Source organism: Oryctolagus cuniculus, chromosome 1 (assembly GCF_051225735.1).
Source record: "Oryctolagus cuniculus isolate XC-2025 breed Fujian yellow rabbit chromosome 1, ASM5122573v1, whole genome shotgun sequence".
NCBI classification, from domain to species: domain Eukaryota; kingdom Metazoa; phylum Chordata; class Mammalia; order Lagomorpha; family Leporidae; genus Oryctolagus; species Oryctolagus cuniculus.
This window is the reverse complement of record NC_142867.1, coordinates 86,232,197-86,247,754: the sequence shown is the minus strand read 5'-3', so window position 1 is coordinate 86,247,754 and position 15,558 is coordinate 86,232,197. Positions and strand designations below refer to the sequence as shown.

Genomic DNA, 15,558 nt, shown 5'->3' with positions numbered 1-15,558 from the left:
TTTCAAACCTACTGTTTCTACAATTCTCTGTTTGTTCACTCCCTCAATAAATATTTACTGAGTATCACGTACATAAAGATGCGAGATATCTTCATGGAAACTGGAGATGTACACTGGTAGAATGCCTATAGTGCTCCCATCCAGTGGAGGTGACCCAAGCAAATAAATTACACAGAATGGAGAAGTGCTATAATAAGAGCTTCACACCAATGAGCCCTGAGTCAGGAGCTGCCAGTGCTCACAGGCCCACTGAGAGGAATAAACCAGTGCGTCCATGTGTGACAGCGCTAACCTTCCTGCCTAATGAAGCCTGGACAGAAACTCCCAACATCTGAAGCAATGAGATGCAACGGGGATTCAGAAGGCTCTCCTTATGCTTTATGTGGGTCAAAGGAGTGACAGTTTATGTCATTGTAACACCTGGCTTATAGAAATATAAAAACCAGAGGAATTTTTCTTTAGAGAATTATTGCAGTCTCTTGTGTTCTATGAGAGACTCAAAATAAGGTTCAAGGGTAAGATGATAATTTATAGTGTAAGATTAATACACTGAAAATGGCAAATTATTGTTATTTTTAAAACAGTTTGGGCCCACACATTGGGCCCAAACTGAAAGGTTGAATTAGAGAGAGAGAGAGAGACAGAGAGATCAACATTCTATTTGCTGCTTCACTCTCCAAATGGATGCAACAGCCAGGGCTGGGCCAGATGGAAGCCAGAAGCCTGAAACTCCATCCGTGTCTCTCATGTGGGTGCACTTGGGCCATCTTCTGCTGCTTTCCCAGGCACATTAGCAGAAGGCTGGATTGGAAGTAAAGCAGCTGGGACTCAAACTGGCACTCCTATGGGATGCTGGCATCACAGGCAGGGGCTTAATCCACTGCTCATAACACCATCTGTGTGGTTCTGACTCATTTATGCTCATTACTCATTGATATATTTTATTAAACAAATCACTGAGTGCCAATAAATCATTTTTAGTTTGTAAGTGGTTAGAAAAGCACATCATTTAATAGCCAGGATCAGTCTCCCATAAACTGAAGTTTAATCAAAATTGCTGAGCCTGGAGTGCCTAGAAAATCCCAAAGGGGTGGAGATAAGTTCTTGCACATCCTTTAATCACGACATGGTTCTATCCTAGAGTGACACAAGCATGCCAGCATTCATCAGGACCCACTCAATCCAGGAACATAACACGGCCCTGACACATCTATTTAAAAACCCCAATAAAATGAAACTTCATCCCTACCAGTCTCGTTTCCTCACACCTAATGTGTTATTTTTGGCTTTCTGGCCTAAAGCTCATGAGATGTCTATAGTGTTATCAGTTCTCAGAAAGAAGCAGTTAGCAAAGTTTCAGTGACTGAGAAGACATAGTTAAGAATAACAAGACATTGACAGGGGCTCCACTTTTAGCAGCCAGTAACCTACTTCTGATAGATGTGTGCATGTGTGTGTGTGCGCATGTGTATACGTGCACACACAGATCTCAACTAAATGAAAAACAGGAACCCTGGTCAAGTTAAAGGACAAAGAAGTCCTTGTTTGACATAGGCAGCCCAACAGGAATTGGATAAGGGCCCTGTTTTTTCAGGAGCAATTTGGTTTTGACATCACCATTCTATAAGCTATAAAAACATGTGGAAAAACAAACAAGAAAAAACAGAAAATAATCAAACAAAACTCTGAATCTCTCCAAAAAGACTGTTAAAATATCATTAGATGATATGCGTGTGATTTCCTCCAAGTTATCAAATCCGATGCATTTAATTTCCCAAGATTTTCAGTAAGACAAATGTTGTGACTGAAACACAACAGTCCTGTTCAATGTCTGTTTTCACCTTTAAAACTAAGTGGTCATTACTCAGGCCGTCCATCAAGGCCTTCACTGGGCTCCAACTTAAGAAAACATTTCAGTTTTTAAAAGAATTTTACCCTAGGAGGCAGAGAAATTAAAAACTGGACAGTAAAAACCTCTTACTCCCACTAACAGAGAGCTTTAGCTTTTACTGCAAGAGTTGTTGTGTGTTCTTAGCTTCAATGTGAACACTCAGCAAAAGCTGAGTCCACAATTCTCTGCCTCCCCCTTCCCTTTGATGTTTCTATTGTTCAAGGTGATTGTCAGGAACTTTACAACCATCCTTAGCTCTCTAGCATGTATGTTCCAGAGATTCACTACTCTCTTATCTTCCTCTGAACCAAGTGATAAAATACCCCAAAATTCATCTGAAAAGGATGAGGGGATTGAACCTTATTCTAATGACTGGGATTTTGAAAGAATGCACATCTAATACCTTACACAAAAATCTATTTAAAATGGATCAAAGACCTAAAGCTATGACCCAATACCTTCAAATTACTAGAGAACATCAGGGGAAACTCTGCAAGACATTGCCATAGGCAAAGACTTCTTGGAAAAGACCCCAGAAGTACAATGAATAAAGCCAAAATTGACAAATGGGATTACATCAAGCTGAGAAGCTTCTGCACTGCAAAAGAAACACTCAGCAAAATGAAGAGACAACCAACAGGATGGGAGAAACTTTTTGCACACCATGCAACCAATAAAGGGTTAACCTCTACACTCTATAAAGAGCTCAAGAAATTCAACAATAACAAAACAATCCAGTTAAGAAATGGGCAAATGACTTGAACAGACATTTTTCAAGACAGGAAATCCAAATGGCTAACAGACACTTGAAAAAATGCTCAGGATCACTAGTGATCAGGGAAATGCAAATCAAAACCACAAGGAGGTTTCACTTCACTCCAGTTAGAATGGCTCTCATACAGAAATCAACAAACAACAAATGCTGATGAGGATATGTGGAAAGAGGTACGCTAGTTCAGTGTTGGTAGAAATGTAAACTGGGTACAGCCGTCGTGAAAGATAGTATGGAGATATCTCAGAAATCTGAATATAGACCTACCGTATGATCCAGCCATCCCACTCCTGGGAATTAATGCAAACCAAAAGACATCAGCATATGAAAGAGTTATCTGTACCCCATGTTCATTTTGTAATAGCAAAGATATGGAATCAACCCAGATGTCCATCAGCTGTTGACTGGATAAAGAAATATGGCATATATACACTATGGAATACTGCTCAGCTGTTAAAAAAAAAAAAAAGAAAGAAAAAAGAAAAAAGAAATCCTGTCTTTTGCAACAAAATGGATACAACTGGAAACCATTATACTAAGGGAAATAAGCCAGTCCACAAAAGACAGATATGATATGTTTTCTCTGATCCAAGTTAACTAATAGAGTACCTGAAATGTAATGCACTGGGGTGAAACTGACAGATTTAATGATTGTTTACAGCCCTTGTCTCTTTCACTGAGGAACAGTGTTCTATTTGTTTTTTCATACTATTTGTTGAAATCCTTTACTTAGTGTATGGTTAACTATATGATCACTAAGTAAACTGAAAATAGATCTTTCTAAAAATTAAGAGTGGGTAGCTGGTGCCGCGGCTCAATAGGCTAATCCTCCACCTTGCAGCGCCGGCACCCCGGGTTCTAGTCCCAGTCGGAGCGCCAGATTCTCTCCCGGTTACTCCTCTTCCAGGCCAGCTCTCTGCTGTGGCCCGGGAGTGCAGTGGAGGATGGCCCAAGTCCTTGGGCCCTGCACCTGCATAGGAGACCAGGAGGAAGCACCTGGCTCCTGGCTTCAGATCAGCATGGTGTGCCGGCCGCAGCGGCCATTAGGGGGTGAACCAACGGAAAAGGAAGACCTTTCTCTCTCTTTCTCTCTCACTGTCCACTCTGCCTGCCAAAAAAAAGCTGTTAAAAATATATATAAAAAAATTAAGAGTGGGAACATGAGAGGGAGGAGGAGGATGGGTTGAAGCGTGGGTAGAGAGGGAAATGTCACTATGGTACTAAATCTGTATATATGAAATACATGGAACTTATATAACAAATAAAATTTTAAAAGAATAAACAGATAATGGAACACAATAATAACTATGAACAGCTGCCATGCTGTCCTCCTCTGCTAAAATGGAAGCCCTGCACAGCACCACCCGTCTGGCCTTCTAAGTACGTCCCCACCTTATGGTATACCTGCTCACTGAACTGTGAACAGCCTACAACATGAGATGACTCAACAAGCTTAAACCTTGCCTCATTATCTAATCCCAACCTGCTCTGCTTGCATGTTATTAGTAAAGGGTGATATTTCATCTAGCTGCTCTAGCCACATCTCTCCCTCTCCCCATCTTCTCTCTCTCTCTCTCTCTCTCTCTCTGCCATTAAACAATTGATCACCAAGTCCTAGAAACTTGTCACTTGTTTTTCCACTCTCCATCACTGCTTCTGCTGTCTTAGGTCACCACCTCTCCATCTCCTTCCCAGATACTGAAATACCTGCTAGTTAGCCTCCCTCTAGGCTAGTCCTTCATGAATTTCTCTTGGCCTCCCAAGCTAGCTTGACAATACAAGCTTTGTTACCAGTGAAATCATATTCATATTTTAAAAAATTGGTGAATATTATAATTTTGGCATGTGAAAAGTATCTCTAAGCATGACATAAAACCTAAAAAATGTAAATATGGTTACTTTTAAAACTATTCTGTAATGGGGCCACTGCTGTAGCACAGTGGGTTAAGCTGGTTTGGGTGCCAATTCTCTCTCTCTCTCTCTGTAATTCTCCCTTTCAAATAAATAAATAAATCTTTTTAAAAAATCATCTGTAAGATAAAGAACACAATAATTAAATATTTAAAATAACTGGGGAAATTATCTGCAACATATACGGCGAGGGACATGCTAAATTCCTTAATATACGAAGAGTTCTTACAACTCACCAGGAAAGAAACTTATCTATAAATTTGAAAAAACATCTTGAGTCCAAACCAGATGAGAAAAAACTGAATGCAAATAAATACAAAGCTATGAGGAGGGCACAACAATTCCTGTGAACACTGGATCTGGGGAACTTGCTTAGATAGCATGATTACTAAAGCTGCTTCAAATGCCTTGCCTAGATTAAATTATATCACACTTCCACACTGCGATACCTTCCACAGTTGAAAAATGCTTCTGATCTCTCTTGTTTATGCCTTTGGAACACAGTAGAGCACATTTACATAGAACAAACCATTCCCTGTAAAGCTTATGAGGCCTCTTTGCCTGATTATTGATGTTTCAGCTTTGAGCCAGAAGGTTAAAGTCTACAGGAATGTTTCTGAGCTCACACAACAGCAAACCCTATTATGCCACCAACACCAGCCTGGCTGGGAGACCAGAGAAAATGCCACTGGGTTAAATCACTTTTTCCATTCTGATCTGAACTGAGTGGTCAAATTATAACCTCTGGTAAGCAGGCAGAGCATCAGCAGAGGGTACACAGAGAACCTGTTGCCACAGCTGCCATAAAGACATCTTCTTGGAGCCAGTGTTGTGGCACAGTGGGTAAAGCATCAGTTCGAGACCCAGCTGCCCCACACTGATTCGGCTCCCTGCTAGTGTACCTGGGAAAGCAGTGAAAGACGGCCCAAGTGCTTGGGCTCCTGCACCCACGTGGGAAATCCAGAAGACACTCCTGACTCCTGGCCTCAGCCTGGACCAGCCCTGGCCATTGCAGCCATTTGGGGGAGTGAACCAGCAGGTGGAAGATCTCCCCCCAACACACCTTCCCCTCTCTCTCTCTCTCTCTGTCTGTCTCTGTCTCATCCTCTCTTTGTGTAACTCTTTTAAGTAAAAAAATAAATCTTTTAAAAAAGACATCTACTCTACCTATATGCATGGTCTTCCAAACCTAAGTGATTATCAAAGTCCTACATGCAAACAGTAAGAAGCCTTAGCTTTGAAATGAAAGCTCAAATGAGAAGTTAAATCTGTTGCCCCCACAGATAAAGGGTTAATAACCAGAATCTACAAAGAGATCAAGAAACTCCACAAAAACAAAACCAACAACCCACTTAAGAGATGGGCCAAGGACCTCAACAGACATTTTTCAAAAGAGGAAATCCAAATGGCCAACAGGCACATGAAAAAATGTTCAAGGTCGCTAGCAATCAGGGAAATGCAAATCAAAACCACAATGAGGTTTCACCTCACCCCGGTTAGAATGGCTCACATACAGAAATCTACCAACAACAGATGCTGGAGAGGATGTGGGGGAAAAGGGACACTAACCCACTGTTGGTGGGAATGCAAACTGGTCAAGCCACTATGGAAGTCAGTCTGGAGATTCCTCAGAAACCTGAATATAACCCTACCGTTCAACCCAGCCATCCCACTCCTTGGAATTTACCCAAAGGAGTTTAAATTGGCAAACACAAAAGCGGTCTGCACCCTAATGTTTATTGCAGCACAATTCACAATAGCCAAGACCTGGAACCAACCTAAATGCCCATCAACGGTAGACTGGATAAAGAAATTATGGGATATGTACTCTTTAGAATACTATACCGCAGTAAGAAACAACGAAATCCAGTCATTTGCAACAAAATGGAGGAATCTGGAACACATCATGCTGAGTGAAGTAAGCCCGTCCCAAAGGGACAAATACCATATGTTCTCCCTGATCAGTGACAACTGACTGAACACCAAAAAGGAAACCTCCTGAAGTGAAATGCACACTATGAGAAATGGTGACTTGATCAGCATAGCCCTGACTGTTAATGAACAACTTAATACATTATCCCTCTTAGTAGTTTTTTTTGTCTGTTCTACTTAATATGACTGGTTTTATTCTGTAATTATCACACAGTTATTCTTAAGTGTTGAAAATTAACTGAAATGTGATCCCTGTTAAACATAAGAGTGGGAATAAGAGAGGGAAGAGATGTATAATTTGGGACATGCTCAAGCTGACTTGCCCCAAATGGTAGAGTTAGAAACATACCAGGGGATTTCAATTCAATCCCATCAAGGTGGCATGTACCAATGCCATCTCACTGTTCCAGGTGATCAATTTCAGTTCACAATTGATCATAATGAAAGGACTAAGAGTCAAAGGGAGCACATAAACAAGTCTAGTACCTGCTAACACTAACTGATAGAATAAATAAAGGGGAGAGTGATCCAACATGGGAAGTGAGATACTTAGCAGACTCATAGAATGGCAGATGTCCTAAATAGCACTCTGGCCTCAGAATCAGCCCTAAAGGCATTCGGATCTGGCTGAAAAGCCCATGAGAGTATTTCAGGCATGGAAAGCCAAGACACTCTGGCAAAAAGATCTCTGTGAGTGAGATCCCAGTGGAAAGAACAGGTCTTCAAAGAAGGAGGTACCTTTCTCTGAAGGGAGGAGAGAACCTCCACTTTGACTATGACCTTGTCTAAACAAGATAAGAGTCGGAGAACTCAAGGGGCTTCCATAGCCTTGGAAACTCATGACTGGTGCATAGGGAGATTACTGATGCCATAAACAGGAGTGTCAATTTGTAAAGTCAACAACAGGAGTCACGGTGCACTTATTCCTCATGTAGGATCTCTGTCCTTAATGTGCTGTACATTGAGGCTTAATGCTATAACGAGTACTCAAACAGTATATTTCACTTTGTGTTTCTATGGGGGTGCAAACTGTTGAAATCTTTACTTAATGTATACTAAACTGATCCTCTGTAAAAAAAAAAAAAATTATCAATTCCCAACTTGACTCTTACTGGGATTAAACATGACAATAGGTCTGATCTGATTTCATCATCATTTAAAAAAAATCATCTATTATTTTTCACTTTATGTTTCTGTGTGGGAGCAAACTGTTGAAATCCTTACTTAATGTATACTAAGCTGATCTTCTGTATATTAAGATAATCGAAAATGAATCTTGATGTGAATGGAAGGGGAGAGGGAGGGGGAAAGGGGAGGGTTGTGGGTGGGAGGGACGGTATTGGGGGGAAGCCATTGTAATCCACAAGTCGTACTTTGGAAATTTATATTCATTAAATAAAAGTTAAAAAAAAAAAGTCAAAGGAAAAAAAAATCTGTTGCACCCAGAAGATGAGGTATATATTGTGTTAGAAAATATCAAGCAATTCGGAGCACTGACATAACTTTTTACATGAATCTGGAAGACAGGCCAATTATCCACTGTAAGATTACAAAGTAATCTGACAATATTAGTGTCTATTTGCCAAAAATAGAATTTAAAACAATGAGGCAGAGACTAATAATGGAATGAAATCATGAGTAAACTTGGGGAAAACAAGGAAGGTTAAACCCAACAAAACAGTAGTGGAATTCAGAAAATGCAAGCAATTATTCCCCAGCTTTTAAAATTTAGGGCTGCATTTGGGGACCCATCTATCAGAATACCACCATCATAAAAGGGACAGAGAGAACTCAAATACAGTACTTTCTGTTTTTTCAAATTGTCTTTACTTTGTGAACACTTACTCCTAATGTCATTTAGAATTATCACATCGATGCATGAATTTCATTTTTTAAGCAGCTTAAAAAAGAAGATAGTTGGATTTCCACATTTCTGGCTTGTGCAATGAATTTGCAGAAATTCCAACTTTGATCAGCGATTTCTAAAACATTCGTCTTATCCTATTATTTGCCACTGGTCAAATTAATAAAATATCTTCCCAATACATCTAGAGGCTTACAAAGCCACTGTTCACTGTTGCTGGCTGAAATGGGCTTGGTGGCTTCTGGAAATAAGCATCATATGAGCAGATATAAAGGCCAGCCAGTCTAGAACTCCTCAGCCTAAGCAAGCACAAAACCAGCCAAGAAAATCAAATCTCACCAGTAGCCTCTTTCCCCCTCCTGGAGGAAAAAGGGTTTGTGACTTATTTGAAGCAGTGAGTGCCAGGAAATCCTGTTCTATTGCTATTCCATACAGGGAATTAGAGAGAAATTGGAGGTCAGAAGAACAGAAAAAACATTGCTGAAGTAATCTACATCCAGCCTCTCTGGAAGGCCTCCTCTGTGGCCAGTAAGTTGTATGTTAAATTAACAAGCAAAAAAATAAACGACACAAAGTCTATGTAAAGCCGACACGATTCTTTTCTCAGGCCCCCAGTTTTCAAAAAGACCCGCTGTAGGAGAAGCGAATGCGGAGACTCACTCTGGGAAGCAGAATGCCCTTCTGCAGCTTTGTCTTCGTGCCCATCGTAGTCCCTGCTGGAAAGTTGCCTGTTGGCAGTCTCCAGTCGGTCTATGAACAAAGAGGAAATGATTACAGAGAACTGCATATGGATTTCAGTCATCATCCAGCTGAGAAACGAAATGGATACCAAGAGCTGGGTAGGAAGAGATGCTCAGGCAGGAGCCCAAAACTCAGATCTCTTGGGGAGGAACAATAACTGTTTCAAAACATCAAAAGAAAAGCTTTCAGATGCCGCACTGTTTCTTTGTACAAGTAACACCAAGGGGAGTGCACCAGCAGTTGGCTGGGACAGGTTCCGAGGAAAACTGCTTCCCTGCTTCCAAGGCCAGCAAACCTGTGGCTGCAAGTCCTTGCAAAGAGGTGCATTCTCCTTGGCTTCAAACCCAGCCCTAGTCTAACCTGGACCACCAGCCCTATATGTTTTATCTGCTAACTCCATCTGCATCTCAGAATCAAAATTAAAATAAAAAAAGAGCAGCTCATTATATTCCTTTTAAAAAAAAAAAAAAAGAAAAAGGCAACTTGACCTGATGAATGAAAATTGTACACAGTGAGCTTTTTGTTTGCTTGAACTACGTGATGTATCTTCATTAATTCAATTAAATAATTTAAATAAAATCGTGTTTATTGAGGTAATATGACGTCCAACACAAAAGGGTTTGTAGTAACAGAAGAGGTAGGACCTAGCTACTGGGAATGCCAGTGTCCTGAGTGTTTTGGAATATGAAGCAACTGAAAAATGGCTGGGTTGACTGAAATGAAGTCTAATTTTATGGGTTAAAACATCACAATCATCAGGGGTTGCCAAGATCTGAGAGCAGGTGGCTCCTATATTTCAGGGAGTAAGAATGTCTACTCTTTTCACTGTTGGGGCTTTTTGCCCCAGGAGGAACACATTCTAGCTCTGTCTTCTATACTATAGCTAGCAAGTGTTAAGTGCTGGTTTTCAAAGGATGCTGCCAAGCACTCAACTTGAAGTGCAAAGGGCTGTGCGTCCTACACTGGTCTTCTCATATAAGTCACGAGTACTGCTCAGTACCTTTAGAGCAAGAAGCAGCTACACACAGACTCCCTTCCTTTCACAGACTTGTGCCTGCTTCTAAGGCTCAGTGCCACAACCTACAAGGCAGAAGAGAACAATTCTGCTCTTTGAGCACTGCCCCTTCTTACCAGATGGTTGGGATTTACAAGACTGTCTAACACGGGCAGAACAGCACCCGTGGCAGAGCGATTGGCCCTGAAGTCACGCCACTAGCCACACAATAATTCAGGGTAGGGGAACATGAATAGGACTTGACATGCCTCGCAGGTCTCTGTTGAAATCATGAAGTCTTCTAATTTCGCCTTCCAGTTTGTTTCTCATTGCCTTGTCCAGTGACTCTCGCTTGGTGGTGGACTTGACCAGACTCTCATAGGCTTCTGAAATCCTCTGAAGTTCTTTTTCAAACTAAAAGAAAGAACTAGCATTAAGGGGACATTCATGCCGGAATCTTAGTAAAACTGATTCTCTGATACTCCAAGTGCAAAGGCTGGGTCTTCATGGCAGCCCTTCTGCATCTCAGTTTCATGTCCACCAAATCATGTAATCGGTTTCACTCCCCGTCCACCTTTCCAAGGCTGTTAGGATCCTGTATGAAACACACTCACAAGTCTGGCCGGACCATCTGGCATCACCTTACAAAAATTTCTCTGTACCAACACTAGGAAGGGGTAAATCTAAACACAACTTAAAAGTCTTACATTTCATATGGAAATCTGTGCTCTTATTATCGCCCCCAGTCAACATAAGGAAAATATTAAAATACAGAAAGCCTAAAGAACTGCAAGTAGACCCAGATTCCCAGATTCCAAGTGCAGTGCTCTTTCCAGAGATCCTCCTACCATCCCCAAAGAATACAGAATCTACTCCAGAAGAGGCTTAATTACTCAGTGTTTTCACACACTTGTCTATAGAGCTGTATCTGTAAAAGACTAATGGACTTACAGCTAAATATAAACAAAGCCACCATGGAAAATATGTAAAGGAATTGATGGAGATGGGATTAAAACCAGAGATAGAGCATTTCACTAAATCAAAAACTAACTGCGGGAGCCCTTTCCTTCCTTCCCTCCCTCCCTCCTTCCCTTCTTTCCTCCCTTCCTTCCTTCCTTCTTCCCTCCCCTCTCCTCCCCTGCCTTCCCCTCCCCTCCCCCTCTACAGTGCATATAAATCTAGGACAAAGTAGTATAATTATTACAATAAGGGCCTAACAGTTGTTTTTGAAGTGGAGATCAGTGGACCTCATTTTACTGTCAAGTAACATAAACGCAGGAGAAAGGGTGATGGCTGGTGAGAGCCTGAAAACATGGAAGTTCATTCAGTTGCTGCTGAAAGTCAGAATAAGAGGCAAAGCTGGTGGGGCTGGAGAATTAATGTCCCCGCCCTCGCCACAATGGTCACCAGAACCATGTTTTCACTCTACAGGACAGTGATGTCACCGGGAGCCTGGCAGTCACCTTCCAGAACCCCAGCTGTCCAGATCAGAAAGTCCTTGCCAAGACTCCAATAAATAATACATATCCTAACAAATATTCAGTGTTCATTTGCAATGTGCAAAAACTCTTCTGGGTGCCAGGGACAGAGTGCTGAGACAATTTCTGGCCTTTAGGAAGAGTTCACAGTCTAAGTTGGCCTTACCCAGACACACACAATATAATAAGGGATGTGGTGGTAAACTAATCCCACTTTGCTGGGTGCAAGAGGGTTTTTAAAAAAATACGTTAGGGGGCTGGTGCCGTGGCTCTCTAGGTTGATCCTCTGTCTGCGGCGCCGGCATCCAATGTGGGCACTGGGTTCTAGTCCCGGTTGCTCCTCTTCCAGTCCAGTTCTCTGCTGTGGCCCGGGAAGGCAGTGGAGGATGGTCCAGGTGCTTGGGCCCCTGCACCCGCATGGGAGACAGGGAGGAGGCACCTGGCTCCTGGCTTTGGATTGGCACAGCTCTGGCCAATGCGGCCAATTGGGGAGTGAACCAATGGACAGAAGACCCTTCTCTCTGTCTCTCCCTCTCACTGTCAGTGTAGCTCCAGCCATTGCAGCCATTTGGGGAGTGAAACGATGGAAGGAAGACCTTTCTCTCTCTCCCCCTCACTGTCTGTAACTCTACCTGTCAAATAAATAAATTAAAAAAAAATCTTTAAAAAATATGTTAGAGAAAATGCCATCTTAAATGAATATTGAAGGATGAACAGGAATTTGCCAGATAGAAAAGAAGGTTGAAAGGGTTTTGACATTCCGTGCAAAATACAGGGCACCAGCTTAGAAAGTAGGTGCATGTTTCTGATGGGACAGGAAGTCCAGGGACACAAACAAGGACCCAGTGGCAGGCTATGGGGCCCAAGGATGGACTACAAGCTACAGTAAGGGAGAATTATAGGGGTGGATGGTTTTGGAGAGGGGAGGGCTATAAGCAGAAAGGTGGCATGAAACTTTCAGAGTTTTTGTAGAGATAAAACTAAAGCATGGCATGAAAGAATGGGAATGGGGAGAGGAAGCAGGAGAAAAGTCCAGGTAAGAGGCTACTGTAGCAAGTTCACGGAGAGGTGACAAGGATGGGCATCAAGACACTAAAGAGTAGAATCAGTAGGTCTTGGTGCTAGGTCTGGACCATAAAGGAGAGAAATAAAAGAGAACATAGGGATTATTCCAAGAGAAACAGGTATACCAAAGAAAAAGGAGTCAGCCTAGTTTGGGAGACAAGACATTTGAGGAGCCTGCAGAATATCTTGGGAAAGATTTCCCATTACCAGGTGGACACACAGGTCTGAAAGCCAGGACCAGGAGACAGCTGTGGTGTCCCCAGTGAACAGATGGCAGATGCAGTCATAAAGTGGAGAGCACTTGGGTGACCAGCTGTAGACCAGAGGGCCATGCACGGAGAGCACTCATGCTGAGGGAGGGATGAGCAGAAGAACAGGGAGAGAGAAGAAGCCAGGGGTACCATAGGACCAGGAAGCCAAAAACGGAAAGGAGAGACCTTGGTCCGGGTCCCCAGAGGTGTCTGCAAAGAGGGCAGTGCAGAGGCCGGAGGGCCCTGGGGCTTCTGCTCAGGGGCAGCCAAGTAGGCTCCTTTTGGTGCCATGTTATTTTCCCAAAGGTGTGGGGAGCAACTCGGACTAGACTAAGTTACTGGAATTAAGACTTATTCTATGCATCTGCTCTCCCACAATATGGCGCTGGGAGAGGAGGCAACAGCTTCTACCCAGCTGCCTCTCACCAACTTGACAAGCTGCAGGACCTGCTCCTGATTGGAGGAGAGCAGTGTACTCGGCGTGTGGGTAGCAGAGTTGGGATTGGTGGAAGAGGACTATAAAGGAGGAGAGAGACAACATGCACCAGGAACATCTATCTGAAGGAACACCTGAGCAGCCCCCGAGAGAGCCGGCCGGCGGTGTGCCGCTCCCCCGCGGAAGTGGGGAAAGTGGCAGGGGGGCCCGCCCCTCCACGGAGGTGGAGGGACGGCAGCCAACCCGGGAAGAACCAGCAGCAAACCCGGGAAGGGCCAAGCAGACAAAAGAACAGCGCAGGGTCCTGTGTCGTTCCTCCACGAAGAGGGGGAGCGACACAAAGGCCTCCTTAAACCGGAGCTGGGTCTTCCATGATCTCATTTCCACAAGGCCCTTCTGCTTCTTTCAAAGATATGAATTATTGTTAATACGGCAGCACAGTGAGCAGGATGCCTTGAATCCTGTTCATAGTTCTGCAAATGGCATTTCTTCCTTTTAATTCTGTTTTCACAACACACACAACACCAGGGGTGAGCACTGTGTCACAGAGGGAGAAATTGCTGTTTACGACACCCGCATCCTCTACTGGAGTGCCAGTTCTAGTTGGGCTGCTTTGCTTCTGATCTAGCTCTCTGCTAATGCATGATGGGAGGCAGCAGATGATGGTTTATGTGCTTGGCCCCTGCCACCTGTGAAGGAGACTCAGATGGAATTCCACACTCCTATATTCAGCCTGGCCCAGCCCTGGCTGTTGTGGCCATTTGCTGGGTGAACTAACAGAAGATTGATCTCTCTCCCTCTCTCTCTCTTTCAAGTACATGAAAAAAAAAAAGCATTTTTAAAAACACAAGACCATTTCTTTGCTAATTTCACCTATAAAAGGCATCTTTTGTTTCCAGTCAGGTGAGCATGCCACAGGGACAGTCTCCTTGAACATCACAGGGCATGACCTAGTCACAAAGGAGGCTGTCGGTGCCCTACACCCTCGAGGCTTCCACCAGGAGACTAGCACTCATCCTGCAAGTCCAGAGCACTGAGGAGGCCTCCCTGAACTGTACGTCTCACAGAAACTTCCTCTGGACCTGACTTTGTAGTGTTATTTTTATCTGGTTCATTTGCCTCATGGGAACTGTGATATGGGCGTGCAATTGTTGAGTCTCTTACTTCACTGTTAACTCCTCAGGGACATAATTCTTAACACCCCAGAACTGTTCCCTGTTGACAACAAAAATGCTGACTGCTGAGTCAGTCTTTAAATATCTAACTTCTTTTTTTGTTGTTGTTGGTGGTGGTGGTTTTTTTGTTTTGTTTTGTTTTGTTTTTTGACAGGCAGAGTAGACAGTGAGAGAGAGAGAGAGACAGAGAGAAAGGTCTTCCTTTTTGCTGTTGGTTCACCCTCCAATGGCCGCTGTGGCCGGCGCACCGCGCTGATCCAAAGCCAGGAGCCAGGTGCTTCTCCTGGTCTCCCATGAAGGTGCAGGGCCCAAGGACTTGGGCCATCCTCCACTGCACTCCTGGGCCACAGCAGAGAGCTGGACTGGAAGAGGAGCAACCGGGACAGAATCTGGCACCCCGACCAGGACTAGAACCCAGTGTGCCGGCGCCACAGGCGGAAGATTAGCCTATCGAGCCGTGGCGCTGGCCTAAATATCTAACTTCTAAAGGCAGAGTGGATACTGATACACCATGCCCAGCCATGGATTCTTTCACTAAAAGCACTTCTCTCTGCACACTGCAAAAGGAAACTTCAGGGCCCCTATCATGGTGTAGTTTCCTATCCCAATGCTAAATAAGTGAGAATCAGCACATGGCTGTGTACTTAGAAGGCACCCAGAGACAAAGAATAAGGATCCCAGTGCAGGGCAAGGTGTTCTGTATGAGAAGCAATGGCTGTAGTGGTAGTGAAAGATTTGTCAATGTGGTTACAGAGGACAGAGCTATAATCAAATGTAGGAAGTTAAGGCAATGCAGACTTTGATTCAACATAAAGAATTTTCTCAGCTACGTTTTCCAGAAATGTAGTATATCCAGTAGTGAGCTTCTCTTCTCTGGAAGCATTTTTTTTTAAGATTTATTTTATTTGGAAATCAGAATGACACAGCAAGAGTGAGACAGCATGTGTGCACAAGAGAAATCTTCCACCTGCTGGTTCCTTCCCCAAATGGCTGCAACAGCCAGATGTGGGCCAGATGGAAGCCAGAAGTAGAATTCCATTTGGTCTCC

At 43.3% G+C, this 15,558-nt stretch overlaps 1 protein-coding gene across 44 annotated transcripts in view; it reads right to left on the bottom strand.

Moving 5' to 3' along the window:
• Window positions 1-15,558, bottom strand: part of AMOTL1 (angiomotin like 1) — a 183,754-nt gene that overhangs the window by 41,667 nt on the left and 126,529 nt on the right. For all 44 annotated transcript variants that reach the window (XM_070076967.2, XM_051820643.3, XM_070076937.2 and 41 more), the window contains 2 exons: window positions 10,375-10,519; window positions 9,031-9,120 (listed from right to left, as the gene is read on the bottom strand). In XM_070076967.2, the coding sequence (XP_069933068.1) occupies window positions 9,031-9,120; window positions 10,375-10,519 (235 nt within the window). The remainder of the gene's footprint in view (window positions 1-9,030; window positions 9,121-10,374; window positions 10,520-15,558) is intronic.